The sequence below is a fragment of the Lynx rufus genome, unplaced genomic scaffold, assembly GCF_022079265.1.
Source record: "Lynx rufus isolate CCGP_SWC_20201006 ecotype Redwood Valley unplaced genomic scaffold, mLynRuf1.p SCAF_4, whole genome shotgun sequence".
Lineage (NCBI taxonomy): Eukaryota > Metazoa > Chordata > Mammalia > Carnivora > Felidae > Lynx > Lynx rufus.
Genome location: NW_025814856.1, coordinates 58,012,659 through 58,027,869, shown reverse-complemented (window position 1 = coordinate 58,027,869; position 15,211 = coordinate 58,012,659). Strand labels below are relative to the sequence as shown.

General features: G+C 61.3%; 2 protein-coding genes across 2 annotated transcripts in view; both read left to right on the top strand.

Moving 5' to 3' along the window:
* PODXL2 (podocalyxin like 2) overlaps positions 1–6,404 on the top strand; it is a 39,800-nt gene extending 33,396 nt beyond the window's left edge. The window contains exons 5-8 of the mRNA XM_047097117.1: positions 2,180–2,336; positions 2,889–2,950; positions 5,224–5,403; positions 5,874–6,404. Of these exons, the coding sequence (XP_046953073.1) occupies positions 2,180–2,336; positions 2,889–2,950; positions 5,224–5,403; positions 5,874–6,086 (612 nt within the window). The 3' untranslated portion in view covers positions 6,087–6,404. The remainder of the gene's footprint in view (positions 1–2,179; positions 2,337–2,888; positions 2,951–5,223; positions 5,404–5,873) is intronic.
* Positions 6,405–6,559: 155 nt separating this feature from the next.
* On the top strand, positions 6,560–13,816 carry ABTB1 (ankyrin repeat and BTB domain containing 1). The gene is made up of 12 exons (XM_047094807.1): positions 6,560–6,690; positions 7,896–7,958; positions 8,047–8,102; positions 9,136–9,280; positions 9,427–9,586; positions 9,680–9,725; positions 10,069–10,185; positions 10,271–10,389; positions 10,654–10,752; positions 10,859–11,026; positions 12,931–13,131; positions 13,211–13,816. The coding sequence occupies exons 1-12, from the start codon at positions 6,635–6,637 to the stop codon at positions 13,415–13,417; spliced, it is 1,437 nt and encodes a 478-aa protein (XP_046950763.1). The 5' UTR covers positions 6,560–6,634; the 3' UTR covers positions 13,418–13,816.
* Positions 13,817–15,211: the final 1,395 nt, after the last annotated feature.

Sequence of the window (15,211 nt, the reverse complement as noted above, 5' to 3'; positions counted from 1 at the left end):
TAAGCGTCCGACTTCGACTCAGGTCACAATGTCGCGGTCCGTGAGTTTGAGCCCCGCGCCAGGCTCTGGGCTGACGGCTCGGAGCCTGGGGCCTGCTTCCGATTCTGTGTCTCCCTCTCTCTCTGTCCCTCCTCCGTTCATGCTCTGTCTCTCTCTGTCTCAAAAAAAAAAAAAAAATTGATCATAAAATAGTCCACCTTACCAATTTTCTCCTTCATGGTTAGTGTTTTCGGGTCCATTTTAGAAATCTTTGCCTCCTCGGAGGTAACGAAGATAGCTTTCTAGGCTTACTTGTAAAAGCTTTAGATCTGAAATCCATCTGGAATTGACTGTAGTGTGAAGTATGAGTCAGGGAATTTTTTTCTTGATACTGGGCTATCCAATTGTCCTGGCACCTGTGACAGAATAAGTACTTTCCTTTTAATCCTAACATTAAGCCCATCATGTTAGGACCAATGCTCACGTTTTCAGATGGGGAGGCTGAGGCTCAGAGAGGTTTAGTATTTTGCTAAAGGTCGCAGAGCTGGTGAATGGCAGAACCAGGATTTGAACCCAGATTTGTTTGATTCCAGATTCAGGGCTTTCTCTCTAAGCCAGTGACACTCAGTGCCTATCTACAAAATAAGTGGCACGAAATATATAGCCATCAGATGTTACCAGGACATCGCAGGTCTGTGAGCTTAAGCCAGGCAGACATCTGGACACAGAAAATGTGGGACGTGCACATGTCGGGGATCATAGGCCTGTGGCAGGGGGGAGGCATTGCCCTGGTAGGAGTGTGTTCCTTTTGTAAGCAGGGAGGCTGCTGGGTTCAGTGCATGCATGCGGCTGAGGCAGATGCAGGCGTGTACCCCATCCCCCCACGCGTGTGCCCATGAACATCAGGACGGTAAGACCTGCTTGGGGAACAGGGCTTTCCCACCAGCTCATGGCTAGCTCCGGATACCAGTTTTCTGCCAAGTTCGGAACTTTGGCTTTAACTTGGCTTTCTGTTAGGCTGGTGAGTGCCAGGGCTTGGGCTTCCACCTGCCATTCGCCATGGTCACAAGGAACTCCAGTCCCCTTGGTGGTCTGTAGGGTAGGACGATGACCTGGGAGGCTCACTAGCTTGGGTTCTCACGGAAAGGCGATAGGAGCATCAGGGCCCCGTGGGAGTGGTGTGATGAGACGCCCGGCTCGAAGCTCTAAGGCAGGGCACCGGAGAGAGAGTGGAACAGCTGGGAATACAGAAACCAGGTGCAGCAGCCCATGATTTCCTGCGTCCCGGCAGGAGACGGCTGCTGGAGAGGAGCCTGGGCGAGGGGGGCGGCTACAGGGCCTGGAGGGGGGGGCTTTTCCCTGATGGGGCGAGGTTGGCGGCTTGCGTGGGTTTCCGCCACTCAGTGAGCTCCCAGCCAGTGCCTGCCTCTCGTTTGTGGTTTTTAATTATGTAATTATATATACACGAGGTGAAGAAAATCTAAGCAGTACAAGACAGTGTCAGATGCGAATGAAGTCTCCTTATATCCCTCCTCCTGCCCCTGGCCCTGTTTCCAGGAGTTACCATTTTAACCATGTCTGTTTTAGTTCCTTTGGTCACCGCTGCCTCCATAAGGGTGGTCAGACATCTTTCTCGACTCCCCAGCTTTGGGCCGTATCTCTGCAATGACAGGCAAGAGAGGAGCATGTTACCCCTCCCGGGTTCCGTGGCTGCGTGGCCGTGCACATCTTTGGTCCGTTGCACCCCTGACCCCCCCCCCCCCCGGTATATTCACCCCTCGCACTATACTCTTGAACCCCAGGCCTGACCAGCAGACTGCCCTAGGCCTTCACACACCACTCACAAGCTCCCCACACTCCTTGTTTGTGCGAGCGTATCTGTTCCCAGGTCAGCTGTGAGTGTCCCTGGGCAGGCCCATGCCCTCCTCATATGAGAAGCCCAGGCTGGAAGGAGCTCCCAGATGCCTGCCGGAACCAGTGGGTGTGCGTCTCCGTGTTCCCACAGTCTCGCCCGAAGGCCACGCTCACGGCCTCTCTAGCGGTCTCCGGAGCTACGAGAGCGGTCCCCTCTGAAGCAGCCAGATGGCCTTTCCCGGAGTTTGACCACCGGGAGGCTGGAGGCTGGGGGCTGGAATGGGGGCCGGGCCTGGAGGCGAGCCCCTCCCTCACTGAGCGTGGGGCTCTCTTTCCGTCCTTGTAGGAGGTGTTCCGGCAGCACCGGGGGCTGCAGCTCCTGGCCCTGGTGGAGGAGGTGCTGCCCCGCCACGGCAGTGGCCGCCACGGGGACTGGCACATCTCCCTGAGCAAGCCCAGCGAGAAGGAGCAGCACCTTCTAATGACCTTGGTGGGCGAGCAGGGTGAGAGGGGACAGCCCACGGAAGGGAGGGCCTAGGGGGGCAGCCCTACACCAGCACCATGTCCTGAGGGCCACGGGAGGTCTGCAGAACCACGGGCGAGTGCACGGACAGGGGCTTTGAATGTGGACCTCTGGGATAAGAGGATGTGGTAGTGGTTGGGCCCCCAGTGCAGGGTTCAGGGAGTATTGACAAGCTGGAGTTGGAGAAGACGAGGGTGTGAAGTTCGGACCCAGAGGGGAAGAGGTGTGGTTTTAGCACGGGGGGCGTACACTTAGTGGTAGGGGGCTGTGGAGGGGGCACGTTCAGAACGCAGCACTGGGGGGCTGTGGGAGTGACCACCTGGTGTCACACCTGTCACATGGCGGTCATTCACTCAGTCCTTTTTAATGAGTCAGCCAGCAGGAAGCAAGCATAGGAGCACATGCACCATGAGGTCCATGTGTGGTGAAGAGCTGGGAAGCAAGGTTCTGGAAGCTTAGGCCAGAAGCTGTCCCAGGGGGCTGGGGGTGCCTCAGTGGCCGGGGCTATGCTGATGATGGTGTCTCCCCCCAGGGGTGGTGCCCACTCAAGACGTCCTTTCCATGCTGGGAGACATCCGCAGGAATCTGGTGGAGGTAAGAGGGCAGGGAGCCGCTCCCCTCCTGTTCTTTGAAGTTCTGGGAGCAGGGCTGGCTTCCCTGAGGGCAGGAGACAGCCTGCACTGTGGTGCGAAGGAGCAGAAGACAGCCTCTTGCTCTGGGCAGCTCCTCCTTTTAGCTGTCCTAAGACGCCATTCCTGTGGGAGAGACGGAGTGCGTACACACGTGTGTCCACAACCGCACAGTTCGCGAAATGGCCAGGGGCGGGAAGGGCCAGGAGTGGGTCGGGGGCAGGAGAGGACTCAGAGGGAAGGGGACCTCCGAGGGGGATCTGGACTGGTAAGTGGGCGTTTCTGGGAAGATAGCAGGAGCGACACCATGTCTGGCCCAGGAACTGGGCAGAGGCCTGGTGGGCTGGGAGAGTGTGCCGCAGTCTCAGAAACCACAGGGGAAAGACAGGCATGAACACGGCCCGGAGGCCATCAGCCAGGAGCTCTCTGGTGGGAGAGGGCCTGCTGGGGAGTGGCCACGGGGCTCAGGCTTGGGCGACAGCCCTGCCATCTTGAGGGGCATCCCTGACCCCTGTGTGGTTGGCCAGCTGCATGGCCAGTCCTGGAGATGTGGGCTGGAGGGCAGGCTGGCCAACCTCTCCTCCTGCACCACCTGCTACCCCTGCGTCAGGCTGAGCAGAGCTGGGGCCTGTGGGAGGGGCAGGTCCCCTCAGTCCTCCTGGTCCTTGTACTTTTTCTGAAGGGAAACACCTTGGGCTCTTCACCTCCTTTCTTCAGGACCATCACCATTCATCTCCATCCAAAGTACTTGTACTCACTGTGGAACCCAGTGACCTGGCATTAGTCCCCTTTTCCGAGGCTCTGCAGCATTTCATAGCTGTGAAAGATGAATTGGCCGTGACCATGGGCCCTGCCTCCCTATCTATCACATGCCAGGCGGAAAGGTGGTTGTGGTGGTGGTTTTGGGTGTTTTTGATAAGCACACTGAGTGGTTACTAAGTGCTGGACTGCGCTGGGTTCTCTCACTTAGCCCTCACTGCCACCCCAGGCCTTGTCAGGATTAAATAAGGTACGTGTGGAGTACTGTAGGTGCTGTATGTGAGAGCTGTAGCCCAGAGAAGGGAGGTGGCCCACCTGAGAAGGCACAGCCACTACGCAACAGAGCCAGGCTTCGGATGAGGCCTGAATGATGTTAAGAGTCCAGGCCTTTAACCGTGAGGCTGTCCTCACTACCTGGATGGTTACCGAGGGCCTTTCCAGTTGTGAAGTTCTGGGTTCGTGAACACAGGGGGACTGGTGGAAGGAAACTTGGGCTGGCCTTGATCTTTTTTTTTCCCACAAACTTCCTGCCTCTTCTCCCCGCCCCTGGGTGTTCTAGCTTTACTGGACACTGTTCAGACTGACTTGGCCAGAAGGCATGCTGTGTCTTTTTGGAAGTATATGAGTGGGAAAATTTAGCAGTGTCATTGGTGGGTGATTCTACTGAGAGAAACTGATCTTTGATAACTTCAAAAGCCAATGGAGAATAGTACTGTAACTAAACAGGATGTACACAGACACTCAGGAAGAGATGACAACCTGGCCTTAGGGAAGCCCAAAGCAGAAAGGGAGGTTCCCAGGTCTCTACACTGGGGGCTAGTAGACAGCACCCTCTCCCCGGCACCTGTCGTCGGATGAGGATGGCATCTCCCCTGCTTTCTGCCCAAGAGGCTGAGTTATGGAGAGAGTGCTTGCCTGGCCCGGTGTGGGCACAGCAACCTCTAGGACCAAGACAGCCTGCTCTGTGGCAGGGGTACTGGGCAGCTCAATGCCTGTGGTGACTACTCTTAACGGGCAAAGGGAGGAAGCTGGGAGCTGGTGATAGCCCGGGATGTAGGCTGTCCCCAGCATCCCAGTCTACACTGTCTATAGCCCATAATGGGCAGAATGATACCTGAACACCTCCATCCCCAAGGTGGAGACTGTTTCAGGGACCTGATTCCATAGTGGAGCCAAACTTCTGCCCCAGCAGGGACAGAGTCAGGGCAGAGCCATGGTGGCAATGTGAGGGAAGGCTGGGAATGGAGGCATGGGATCAAGAGGCTTGGGGCTGCTGTCAGGTGAACAGAGGGGGATAGGGCAGAGATAGGGCTAGATTCCCAGATGAGCACAGGTCCCGGCCTTCAAGGGGGCTTAGTCAGGATTATGCAAGCTCTTCTCAAAGCCTGTTCCCTGTGCCTGAGCCCTAACCCCACGGCCCTGTGGGAAGCCCTGGCACCCAGGACCTCAGCTGAGGAAGCTGACCCCTCCCACCCCCAGATTGGCATCCAGAACTACTCCACTACAAGCAGCTGCCAGGCCCGGGCCAGCCAGGTGCGCAGCGACTATGGGACGCTCTTTGTGGTGCTGGTGGTCATCGGTGCCATCTGTGTGATCATCATCGTGCTGGGCCTGCTCTATAACTGCTGGCAGCGGCGGCTGCCCAAGCTCAAACACGTGGTGAGCATGGGGTCAAGTTCGCCAGATGGCTTGGGCTGGGGGCGGGGCCTCTGGTGGAGACAGTACCCCACAAGGTCAAGGTCGTCGTCCTCATGTGCAGGTGGGGTGGCCGCGATTGTCCCGGGATGGGGTACTTCGAGTGAAGCTGCTTGTCCGGAGCCTGGCACCCAACCTGTCCCCCTCTGCAGGGAAGCAGCCCCGTGATAGGTGCTAGAGGTGCAGTGGGGGGCCATTGGGAGGGCTCAGATGACACCAGGGAGGCCACCGGTTGTTTAGTGCAAAGGATCTTTAGGAGTTTGGGGGACAGAACAGTAGGGAGCGGGCGTCTGTGGAGGGTCCGCTGGTGGTTGCCTGTGGAGGGTTTCACACACTAGGGAAGGAACCGCGAGTGAGGTGACTCGTTCAAGGTCACAGGCGGGTTGGGGCCTGGGCCACAGCGCTTGCCCAGCGTCCCTCTCCCGTCGCCACAGTCCCACGGCGAGGAGCTGCGCTTCGTAGAGAACGGCTGCCACGACAACCCCACGCTGGACGTGGCCAGCGACAGCCAGTCGGAGATGCAGGAGAAGCAGCCCAGCCTGAACGGCGGCGGGGCCGTCAACGGCCCGGGGGGCTGGAGCGCGCTCATGGGGGGCAAGCGGGACCCTGAGGACTCGGACGTGTTTGAGGAGGACACGCATCTGTGAGGACGCCCTCCGGCAGCTCTGGCCCGCTGTGACCCCGCGGCCGTACCCTCGCCCCGTTGGGACTGCGCCGGGACGAGCTGGGCGGATCCGGAGCGGACAACCGCGCCTCCCCTCCCCTCCCGGCCCCGGCCGCTCTCCCGCAGCCCGGCCCTCGGTGCGGGGTCCTCCCGCTTCCCACAGACTCACGGAACAGTCTCGGCACAGCCCTCCCCATCCCCGTCTGGCGCCCCCAGGAGCCGGTCCCGGAACGGCCCCGCTTCCCCGGCCGCGCCCCGGGACCCCCATTAAAGCCGCCCGGAGACCAAGCCGGGCCCAGCCCGTTTGCCTGCCGGACTCGTTCTTGCTCCGCGGCGGGGCGGGGCGGGGGCGGGGCGGGCGCGCAGGGGGCGGGGCGGCGCGGCCCAGGTCGGTCCTCCGGGCGCCAGGCGCCGCTGCGGAGCGGGGCGGGGTCGGCGTGTGTTTACATCCGGCCGGGGCGCGCTGCCGCCGCTGCCGCCGCCGCCGCCGCCGCCTGAGGTCGTTCGGCCGGGGTCCGAGCCGCCCGCATCATGGACACCAGCGATCTCTTCGCCAGCTGCAGGAAGGGGGATGTGGGCCGAGTGCGGTGAGGACCCCGGCGCCCTGGGAGTGTGCGGGGGGTGGGGCGGGGCGCCCCCGGGGGCGTGCAGTGGACGGGCTCGGGACAGGCGCGCGCCCCTGTGCCGCCGCAGTCCTGGCGGCCGACCCTCGGCTGACCTACCCCCAAGAGGCAAAGCAGGGGGCCGCGGCAGCCTTCCGAACCGGGGCTGGGGACGGAGTGCTGGCGGTGATTTGCTCCTTGGGGTCCCGGAGGGCTTCCTAGAGGAGAGGACTGCTACGCGGAGCTCCGGAGAAGTGGGCGGAGAGGAGGGGGTCGTCCTCTGAGCGCTCAGGACCCGGAGGTCAAACCCTGGGGCGGGCCTGGGACTCCAGACGTGGCTCATCCCACTGATCCGCTCTGGGCCTGGCACTCTGGGACAACTAGGACCCAGAATCAACCTCTGATCCCGGAGATTCGGAAACTCCTAAATGCGGTTAAAACAAATCTGGCACTGAAATCGCCATAAAGCAGGGAGTGAGGGGGTGCCTGGTTGGGATGTGAGGCACATCTCTTAGCGGGCCCTTCCGTGTTCCCTAGTTCTGACCCACCACTAGCTCCCTTGGTTAGTCCCAGGCTTGATGACTCCCACGGTGTCCCTGGTCCCACCCCAGCATCAGGTTCACCTAGGAGTTAGCTGATACCCCCCAAAGCACACCTGGTCCAACTTAGACATCTCCCCCAGGCTGCCTGACCTCACTGATGGCTTCAGTCCATGATGATCCCCGTCACCTCTCACATCCCGTCAGCCACCATGTCTCCTGACTTCTGCCTTCTAGAATCTGGCCACTTCTCTTCATGCTTCCACACCACCAGGACACTTGCAGCAGCCTTCTCCTTGGCTTCCCTACCTCCAGTCTCCTCTATCTAGTCTGCGGTCCCAAGCAGCCAGAGGGCTGTGGCAGAACAGATGGCCCATCGCTGCCTCCTCGCTCCCAAATGCCTTCAGGCCAGAGGTCCCTACTGCTCGCAGTCTCAGCATCTGCCTTAGGCATTCACATCTACACTCTCTACCTATGTTGGTCCCTTTGCTTTGAAAGTCTTTCCTGCTCTGGTCTGCTTGTCATCTGCCCTCACCTAGGGGAGACTTCCCCCAGCCAAAAGGGATGTCTTCTCTCTTTCCCCACTCCATGGGTCTCCTCTCCCAGACCATGAACTTGTCCTGACCCAGGTTTGACTTCCTCCCCGCCTAGGTACCTGCTGGAGCAGCGGGACGTGGAGGTGAACGTGCGGGACAAGTGGGACAGCACCCCCTTGTGAGTGCCGGGCGGGTGGGTGGTCAGGGCAGGTGGGGGGCGCCTTCAGTCCCGATAACTGCCTCCTGTACTCCTCTCCCTCCCTCAGGTACTACGCCTGCCTGTGTGGGCACGAGGAGCTAGTACTCTATCTTCTGGCCAATGGTGAGATAAGGGGCCGGGGCTGTGTGCGTGTACGTGCGGTCTGCGCGTGTGCGGGGGCACAAAGGCATGGGTGTGCATTGGCCGATGCCCTCACGCCCTGTCCTTCCTTTACCCCTCCACATACCCAGTCAGCCAGTACTCTTGGTTCTACCTTCAGAACCTGTTTTCCTGTTTGCCCACTTCCCCATCTCCACTGCCACCGCCCAGCCGGGCTACAGCATCTCTCCCTGGCCGCAGAGCCAGCCTCCTCCGGTCACCCGCCACCCCTCTTGCCCCACCTACAGTCTGTTTTCCATATTGCAGCCTGGTCCATCTCACAACAAGTCTAATAGACTTAAAATTTCTCCAATGATTTCCCTTTGCGTTTAGCATGAAACTAGAATGCCTTGCCAGTCCACACAGCCTGTCGTCTTCCTCTGGCCACACCTACTTTGGCTCTCCTGTGGGCTCACTCTTCCACCCGCGCTGGCCTCTCTGGTGCTCCTACCTCAGGGTCTTTGTACTTGCTGTTCTTCCTACGTAAAGTGCCCTTTCCCAGATCTTTGCGTGGCCGACTCCCTCTGCCATTCAGGTCACTGCATGTTGTCACTGACACGGTGACCTTCTGTGACCTCCCTGTGGGCAGGTGCAACCTCCGTTATCTTTGTCTTGCTTTGGTTTTCTTCATAGCACCTGACATCATTTGTTAACCTGCTTTTTGTCCGTTGCCCCACTAGAGTGTCACTTCAGGCAGGACAGGGATTTGTATGTTTACGGCTGTGTCCCTGGTGCATAGAACAGGGGCAGTCCTGAGCCTGCCCTGTTTGTAGTCTGTGGTCCACGGAAGTACTTGCGTGCCTAGGCCCTGGCAGAGAGGATGCTCGCGTCAGAGGGGGCCCAGGGTCATTTGGGAGGGGCTGCAAGTTCCAGGGCTTGGCCCTACGTGTGGGAAGGTTGCGGGTTGGGGGGGGGGGAGATTAGGATTTCCCCCAGACCCTGTCCCAGCTGCAGTGTTCAAATCCCTGACCTGCTGACTGGCGGGGGCTGCTCCCAGGAGCCCGCTGTGAGGCCAACACCTTTGATGGGGAGCGCTGCCTCTATGGGGCACTGAGCGACGCCATCCGCCGGGCCCTGCGCGATTACAAGCAGGTGACAGCCTCTTGCAGGAGGCGGGATTACTACGACGACTTCCTGCAGCGGTGAGATGGGGTGCAGGGCTGGCTCGTGTGTGGCGTGGGGTGGTCACGTGGGGCCGAGGGCTCTCCTGCAGGATGGGACGGGGGCTGCTGTGGTGAGACCGCGGGGAGGCACGTGCTGCACACCCCCTTTGCCTGTCCCTCCGCAGACTTCTGGAACAAGGCATCCACAGCGACGTGATCTTTGTGGTGCACGGGAAGCCCTTCCGGGCACACCGCTGCGTCCTGGGTGTGCGCAGCACCTACTTTGCCAACATGCTGGACACCAAATGGAAGGGCAAGAGTGTCGTGGTCCTCCGACACCCACTGGTGCGTCCCTCCCGGGGGGGGACAGAGGGACAGCTGGTGGCTCGTGCTAGGGGGCCACCTCCGACCTTCCTTCCTGGCTGTCTCTACCTGCAGATCAACCCTGTGGCCTTCGGGGCCCTGCTGCAGTACCTGTACACAGGTGAGCCTCCGGGCCCCGTGGGGCCGGCAGGGAGGGGGGTGTCTGTCCAGCAGCAGACCCAGCTGTGGCCTCAGGCCCACCCTTTACATCCTGGTGCTTGTCCCCTGCAGTGTGGTGCTGTTCCAGCTGCCTCCTGGGTGGGCTGGGAGGCGATGAGCCTGTGTGTCCGCTCAGGAAGCACCCTGCCCATAAACCGAGCCCCCTCCCACCCGTCCCGGGGTCCGTAGAACTCAGGCAGTGGCTCCCGATGGGAAAGCCAAGGCAGCCAGCAGACCCAGGAGTCCCAGCGTGGGGGACAGTGGACGGCCCCTCTCAGGCTCTGAGCCTCCTGCGCTGCACCCAGGTCGCCTGGACGTCGGTGTGGAGCATGTTAGTGACTGCGAGCGCCTGGCCAAGCAGTGCCAGCTGTGGGATCTGCTCAGCGACCTGGAGGCCAAGTGTGAGAAGGTGTCCGAGTTCGGTGCGTCCAGGCTTAGGGTCCGGGGCATTGGGCGGGAACTGGCAGGGTCAGTGGGCTCCCTGCAGCTGTGCTCTCCCCTCCACAGTGGCATCCAAGCCAGGCACATGCGTGAAGGTGCTGACCATCGAGCCCCCCCCAGCAGACCCCCGGCTTCGGGAGGACATGGCCCTGCTAGCCGACTGTGCCCTGCCCCCTGAGCTCCGCGTAAGTGCACGGCCGCCCGGGGCCGGGCCTGGTGCGCACGCAGCCATGGTACACGAGCCCCATGCTTGGGTTCAGTCCTTGTGTGACCGGGGGCCAGTCACTTCCCTTTTCTGAGCCCAGGTTACCTTTGTCGCCCCTCCCCAAACCTGCAGATGGGGCAGCAGCCCACCCCGCCAGGACGGAGCTAAAGCAGGCTCTTGGCTGGGGCCGGCCACTCTCCCTTGTTGCCCCTGCTCTGATGGTGTCTTCTCTCCCATCCCCCAGGGTGACCTCGGGGAGCTGCCCTTCCCTTTCCCCGATGGTTTCAACAGCTGTCCTGACGTCTGCTTCCGGGTGGAAGGTTGCAGCTTTCTCTGCCACAAGGTGCCGTCCCTTCCCCCCAGCCCCCCAGCCCCTTGCCTTAATTCTCCGGCCAGCTCTCTGGCCACAGACCCTGGCAGCGGCCCCTCCTGAGCCCAGCCTCCCCCAGGCCTTCTTCTGCGGCCGAAGCGACTACTTCCGGGCCCTGCTGGACGACCACTTCCGAGAGAATGAGGAGCTGGAGGCCTCAGGCGGCCTCCCGGCCATCACCCTACACGGCATCTCGCCTGACATCTTCACCCATGTTCTCTACTACATATACAGTGACCACACAGAGGTGCGGGGCTCGGGTGGGCTGCGTCTGCTGGGCTTGGGGGCGTGACAGTCAGGAATCAGGACAGGTCCACAGGCCGGGTCACCGTGGGGCTGAAAGGAGTGCCTAGGTCCTGACTGACTCTGTGGGGCTGGTTTTCTGTGAGGCTGGAGACGGAGTGGGGGACATGTTTGGATTTTTCTTTCAGGCTGAGGGGGCCTTGGTAGGTTCTAGAACAGAAACGAGTGACAAGAGCTGTATCATGAGCCCGTGACACTTGGAACTTAGTATCAGCCTCCGGGGTCCCCGCCTTCTCTTCTCCAGAGGGAGGGTGGGTAGGGACAGTAACCCTGAGTTACCACAGCAGTGGGGAACCCTGAGGCTGTCCACTCCCAGGGGTCTGGATGTCTGTCCCCAGCTCTCTTGGTGCCTCTCCGGGTCTTCAGTTGCCCCAGAGCATCCCTAACATACGGGCAACATGAATAGCCGTAGATAGGGCCAGAAGTGTGTGTGTGTGTGTGTGTGTGTGTGTGTAAATGCCGTGTGCCAGGGGGTCTCAGTCCTAGCTGGTGAGCTCTCCCCTCCTGTGGAGCCAGGAGCCGGGGCAGAAGTGAGTGGGTGTGGCTGCGTTCCAGTAACACTTGGTTACAAAACACAGGGTGGGCCAGACCTGGTCCGCAGCACCCAGGGTGTCGTTCCCCTCTGCATCTGGAGATTGGGGTGCAGGCCAGCTCACGTTTTAGGAGGAAGAGGAAGACTAGGCAAGCAGTGTCTTTGTCATAGGCCAGGCGGAGGCCACACACACACACACGCACGCACGCACGCTGGTTCTCATGTTGCCCTGGAGAGAACTTAGCGGCTGTGCTTGCCAACATGGCAGGCTGGGAAAGGTGGTCTCTGGGCAGGAGGAGGGCATGGGGGACAAGCTGGGCTGTGGCCTCAGCCCCTTGCTTGCTCGCCTCATGTAGCACCCCCATTCCTAAGCCCACCAGCCTCTCCACCTGAGTGCCCTCCCGGGCCTCCTTTCCTCCTGCCTCCTCAGCTTCATTTCTCCTGCGGCACAGCTCAGCTCTGTGGCCCCTGCCACCCAGGGTCCACCCTGTCCCATCCCCACCCCTCCTGAGCTTTGCGGCTGGCTCAAAGTGTGGACTTGGGCTCCAAACCTGGTTTGGCACTGGGTTAGCTGCTCGCAAGCTGTGTGATCTCGGGCTGGTTACTGAACTGCTCTGTGCCTCAGTTTCCCCCTTCTAGAAAGCAGGGATGCCCATAGTTGTTCTCTCTTAAGGTCTTGTGCAGGTGGATGTGTGTGTCGCAGGGAAAGTGGCTGGCCCAAGTAAGCAGTGTGCGTGGCCTGGGATGTGCTAGCAGAGGTCCTGCCCACTCTGTCTCCAGCCTGTTCCCTGTGACTGTCCAAAGTCTGGACCGGAACTGAGCACATGGTCTCTCCCAGCACAGGGTCCAGGTGTGGGTGGGAGAGAGCAGAGAAAGAGTTAACTCCATCACCCTTCGTGTGGGTGCCTCCGTTTGGATAGCACCTTCTGTTTTCCGACAACCTTTTGAGGCAGGCATGGTTGCACCTCCCAGAGAGGAAACTGAGGCACACAGAGGTGAAGTAACTTGCCTGCAGTCCCACAGCTAGAATTCCACAGCACAGGTCTGTGATTCACAACCCGAGCTCTTTCCCCTGCTAAGGCCCTGCCTGCCACCTAGCCTCCAGGCCTGCCTGAGGCACGGGGATCCCAGGTCCTCCAGCCCTCTAGGCCCACGGATGCCTGCAGCGGTCTGGGCACCCCAAGGCATGGGTGGGAGCCCCTGCCCTGCCTGCATCCTCCGCCCTCTCCCTAACAGCTCCCAACCTTGCTGCCAGGCCCCCGAGTGGCCTCGGTGACCTCTGGGCACACCCTCCCTCACTCCTCCTTTCTCCGCAGCTGCCCCCGGAGGCTGCCTACGACGTGCTGAGCGTGGCCGACATGTACTTGTTGCCAGGCCTGAAGCGGCTGTGTGGCCGCAGCTTGGCCCAGCTGCTGGACGAGGACAGTGTGGTGGGCGTGTGGCGTGTGGCCAAGCTGTTCCGCTTGGCGCGCCTCGAGGACCAGTGCACCGAGTACATGGCCAAGGTCATCGAGAAGGTGGGCCCGTGGGAGCCGTGGTGGGCGGGGCGGGCTGCGGGCAGGCGGCTGGCGTCGCCCTGAGCTGGCCTGCCCGCAGCTGGTGGAGCGGGAGGACTTCGTGGAGGCCGTGCGGGAGGAGGCGGCGGCCGTGGCCGCCCGGCAGGAGACGGACTCCATCCCGCTGGTGGACGACATCCGCTTCCACGTGGCCAGCACGGTGCAGACCTACAGCGCCATCGAGGAGGCACAGCAGCGGCTGCGGGCGCTTGAGGACTTGCTGGTGTCCATCGGCCTGGACTGCTGACTGCCGGCTGGCGAGGGCCCCCTGTGGCGGCACGTGTGGGCGCACATGCACGTGCAGCTCTTTCTGTTTCTTGGCCCCTCGGGGGCGCGGCGGGGGCAGAGGGGGCTCGGTGGGGTGCCCCTCCCCCCACAGGTCTGGGGGCCCCAGAGGAGGGTCAGGATGAGCCCCTTCCCCCAACACGAGCCAGCCCCCAAGGCCCTGGGGCTGAGCGCCACTCAGGGAAACCTGGGGTCGGGGTCTCTTAGGGCCTCCCTCCCCCAGACCCCCTCCCTCCTCCCGCTCTTCTGGCCGTGGCGTGTTTGCTTCCAGGCCAAGCCCAGCAAGCCGGCTTCTGCCCGGCGTGGAGTTGGCCCAGAGGAAGCAGGAGAGTCTGTGTGTGGCAATAAAGCTTGAATTCACCGTGGGAGCCCCAGCCTGTGTCGGTGGGGGGTGGGGGGAGCCCAGGAGCAGGAGTTGGGGAGGGCCAGGGAGGAGCTCTGCATGTGGACCCCCTCATCCAGGCTAGGAAGGCCTGGGTGCCCAGCGAGGGCTCCTTGGGGGCCGGGGGCGCCTGCGTCTGTGGGTCTGAGTAGGCGGCCCTTCTCTGTGGGGGCCCTGAGATCTCGCAGCCGGGCCCAGCCTCTCCGGTGGTCGCACTCCTCTCGGGCACAGCTTTCGCCTCGGGCTGGTGAGGTCTGACCCCAGGGTCCCGGGGGAGGTTTAGTGGGAAGGCTGATCGCCTGACCTCAGAGGCTGCTTCCCCTCGGACCGGGCAAGAGCGGCCTGTGCCCCGGACACTCCTAGCGCTCATTTATCGAGCATCCAAGTGGAAGGGGTGGGAGGAGGCCCAGGGACCCTACTCGCCGGCTGCTGGCCGCTGGCTGTGGGGAGCCTTGCGCCAGGAGGGGCTGAGGACGCACCTCTACCTCCCTCGGCCCAGGGCCAGCCTCCTTCCTGGGGAGGCCTCCTGGCCTCTCCCACAGGGGCTGTGACATTATCAGGGATGTCAGAGGGGGCCTTCTCTGAATGCCCTGCAGGCTGTCCCCATGATCCCTTGGGCCCCGAGGACCAGGCAGTGAGCACCCTGAGGCCTGCCCCATTCTGCCCTGGGAGCAGGGGCAGGTGTCCTGGCCCTCCCTGCCCTTTGTGCCTCTTTACTCTTCACATTTCCAGAACTTCTGGGACTTTTTCTCTCTCCAGTGCATTTCATCCATTTTGGTGTGCCATGTTGGTCGTGTGGGGGAAGCTATAAGGTTGGACGAGTCAGTTGAACAAGGTAGCCAGCAGGCAGGGAGGTGATCAGCATGTGGGAGGGGAAGGAGTACCTGCTAAGTGGACAGCGGGGCCTGCTGGGTGGAGGGCAGGGTTTGGGCAAGGGCCTGGGAGCCTGAAAAGGCCCCAGATGAGATGGGGTGAGGGGTCAGCATGACCGGAGCCCAGGCCTCCTGGGGCCAGAGTTCCCACCCTGGTTCTGCCTCTTATGCCTGGTCATAGCTCTGTGCCTCAGTTTGCCCAGCTGTAAATTGGGATGACTCTGATAGTTGCCTCCTTTCTCGCTGGGGGCATTAAAAGCGAGTTACTGCTACTCGTGAAGGCCTGGGCAGTGAGCTGGTGGTGTTGTTTACATGCTGGGCTCCACCCAAGGTGTGGAGGGAGTGGCAGGAGGCCGCTTGCAGCTTAGCAAAGTCACTCTGGTTGCCCTGGGCACTCAGGAAGGGCGGTGCCAGCCCGGTGGCCTAAGAGCTACAGGTCCCACCTTAGACCACACACTAACTCTTTGTGTGCCAAGGTATGTGGTAAGAGATTTAAGCAGTA

Excerpts from the sequence above, each read along its gene's own strand:
- ABTB1 (XM_047094807.1), top strand. The coding sequence starts at position 6,635 with ATGGACACCAGCGATCTCTTCGCCAGCTGCAGGAAGGGGGATGTGGGC. Across the intron at positions 10,186-10,270 it reads TGAGAAGGTGTCCGAGTTCG|TGGCATCCAAGCCAGGCACA; the intron begins GTGCGTCCAGGC and ends TCCCCTCCACAG. Across the intron at positions 13,132-13,210 it reads TGGCCAAGGTCATCGAGAAG|CTGGTGGAGCGGGAGGACTT; the intron begins GTGGGCCCGTGG and ends GCCTGCCCGCAG.